The sequence below is a fragment of the Gadus macrocephalus genome, chromosome 15, assembly GCF_031168955.1.
Source record: "Gadus macrocephalus chromosome 15, ASM3116895v1".
Classification (NCBI taxonomy): domain Eukaryota; kingdom Metazoa; phylum Chordata; class Actinopteri; order Gadiformes; family Gadidae; genus Gadus; species Gadus macrocephalus.
Genome location: NC_082396.1, coordinates 185,258 through 187,757, shown reverse-complemented (window position 1 = coordinate 187,757; position 2,500 = coordinate 185,258). Strand labels below are relative to the sequence as shown.

Below are 2,500 nucleotides of genomic sequence, written 5' to 3'. Positions count from 1 at the left end.
CCCGTGCTAACTCAGTCTAACCCGTGCTAACTCAGTGTAACTCAGTCTAACTCGGTCTAACTCAGTCTAACTCAGTCTAACTCAGTCTGACCCGTGCTAACTCAGTCTGACCCGTGCTAACTCAGTCTGACCCGTGCTAACTCAGTCTAACTCGGTCTAACTCAGTCTAACTCAGTCTAACTCAGTCTGACCCGTGCTAACTCAGTCTGACCCGTGCTAACCCAGTCTGACCCGTGCTAACCCAGTCTGACCCGTGCTAACTCACGTGTCCAGCAGCACGATGGCGTTCTTGCGGGGGCGCCCGGCGTTGGGGCCGTAGAGCTGGGCCCTCTGGTAGTAGCGGACCGACTGCAGCAGGGTGCGCAGGACGCCGTAGTCCGTCCCCAGCTGGCTGCTGTTCACCGAGCGGCCCGCCATGCCGCGGTAGGCGTTGGGCTCTGGAGGGCGGGGACAGGGGGCAGGATGGTCTTGTCATTGGTTACGGTGTTTTGAGGACCAGCCTGAAAGGTTCTTGGTTTTGAACTTCAAATGTCCACATGTCTACCTGTAGGCATCTTTGAGCAGGACTGAGTCTTAACTTCTTCCTGATTGACCAGAATCTGGATTCACTGTATGTCGCCCATCTGCTCAACGACCAAAAACCACTTGGAAGTACTAACAGGCGAAAAGGATCTGGGTTCGATTCCCCGCTATCTGCAGTACAACCTATAGGGGTCCTGGGGGATGAAACCTCACCCTTAACCTGCTCAGTAAGGACATCTACTTACAAATAAATTCACTGTACGTCCCTTTATTAGCGTCATGCTAAACGAATAGTAAACTGAATAACATTTTTCTCTTTTCTTTTTATAGGCCTAGGAAGCAGAGAAGAGTTGTGTTGATGTAGTCTGATCGTGACCTCCTAGACAGCAGCCAACTGCCAGTAGTAAAAGGGATAATTGAGCAATTTGCGGTAATACTGACAGATGGCCACAGTGGTAGCAGGAACAGACCAGGACTGACTTTATTCTGCTCGGAAGGTAAACATAACACCTGGGAGGAACGGAGGGTTTTGGCCTTTTCAAGGGCTGTTAGAATACGATAGTTTCTGTGTCTGTCCCTGTTTGATACACATGACATTAGGGAGGGACATGATGAGGGACTTGACAAAAATACCTGTGAGTCGTCAACATTCATTTTCTTAAGAATTTTGCGGCCATTTTTTAGTGATTTTCCAGAGCCTTAACCCACAGCCCGGCGTTGTTTCCTCTTTCTACTTTGGAATCACTGGTCACGCTTCTGACTGCTCGAGCTTTTACGCAGAACAAACAGCACATCTCCCCGGAAGGTTCTTCAAGGCGTTGGACACGAGACAAGAGCTCCATTTGTGAGCTTCATTGAGAAAGAGAATATATGATAAAAACATGGAGTGATGCGCCAGGGGGGCCGGAACATGTGTCCACACTGTCCCCAGGAGGACAGCTGGATGGGATGCAGAGGAGTTAACCAAACCCCAAGACAACAAAAAACACACTTAAAACCATATTTAACTCAACACACACACATCTCGTTCACCAGTCTCACAAAGTGCAGAACAGTCGCTGTATTTTGACGGCATAACCTTAACAATGGCCTTGTACTATTATGTCAATATGTTTGATCTTCACATTTTATGCCACTAATATTTAATGTTTGATTTCATACCTTGACATATCTTTGCCAGTTTTGCTTTAATTTGTATTTACTTTCACTCTCCATGTGCTTTATTTTCTCAGCAAAATACAAGAGAGAGCTCTTGCATTACAAGACACTCAATAGCTTATCCAATGCACAGTAAAACACAGGGTATTTCTGAGAAATTAAACTCTTCTGACAAGGCACGAGTACTCTATGTCGAGCATGCCACAAGGGCAAGAAATCTGGTTGACCCTGTTCCATAGCACATCGGATAATAAAACACCTTTCACTTTGACAGGCTTTCCTCAAATCTACTAAATAACCATCATAACCCTTAATTCTCTTAGTGTGGTCATACCAACGGGAGTGATTGAGTGAGTGATGAGGTGAGTGTGGGTGGGGGGGGTGCTTACCGTTGCCTAACTCCCAGGAGATGTTGTACTTCTTGCCGGCGCTGTACTTGAGCAGGCTGAGGGAGGACGAGGAGTTCCAGGAGTTGTCGGGGTTGCGGTGTAGAGCGTTCAGCCCCAGGATCAGCTGCAGGCCCGCACACTCGGCAAAGTTGTACAGTTTGTCTAAAGACCTGGCTGGGGAGAAACCCACCAAGCAGTTGTACAGTTTGTCTAAAGACCTGGCTGGGAGAAACCCACCAAGCAGTTGTACAGTTTGTCTAAAGACCTGGCTGGGGGAGAAACCCACCAAGCAGTTGTACAGTTTGTCTAAAGACCTGGCTGGGAGAAACCCACCAAGCAGTTGTAACTTTGATTCTTCTCCATGTCCATCTGACCAGCTGTGTCATGTAAGATAAAATGGGCCTAAATCTAGATGGAACCAAGGATTAGTA

The 2,500-nt window shown here is 47.6% G+C and overlaps 1 protein-coding gene across 1 annotated transcript in view; it reads right to left on the bottom strand.

The window, feature by feature from the left end:
- hpse2 (heparanase 2) overlaps positions 1 to 2,500 on the bottom strand; it is a 27,106-nt gene that overhangs the window by 21,171 nt on the left and 3,435 nt on the right. The window contains exons 2-3 of the mRNA XM_060073802.1: positions 2,070 to 2,446; positions 266 to 437 (exon numbers count right to left, since the gene is read on the bottom strand). Coding sequence (XP_059929785.1) covers positions 266 to 437; positions 2,070 to 2,446 — 549 coding nt within the window. The remainder of the gene's footprint in view (positions 1 to 265; positions 438 to 2,069; positions 2,447 to 2,500) is intronic.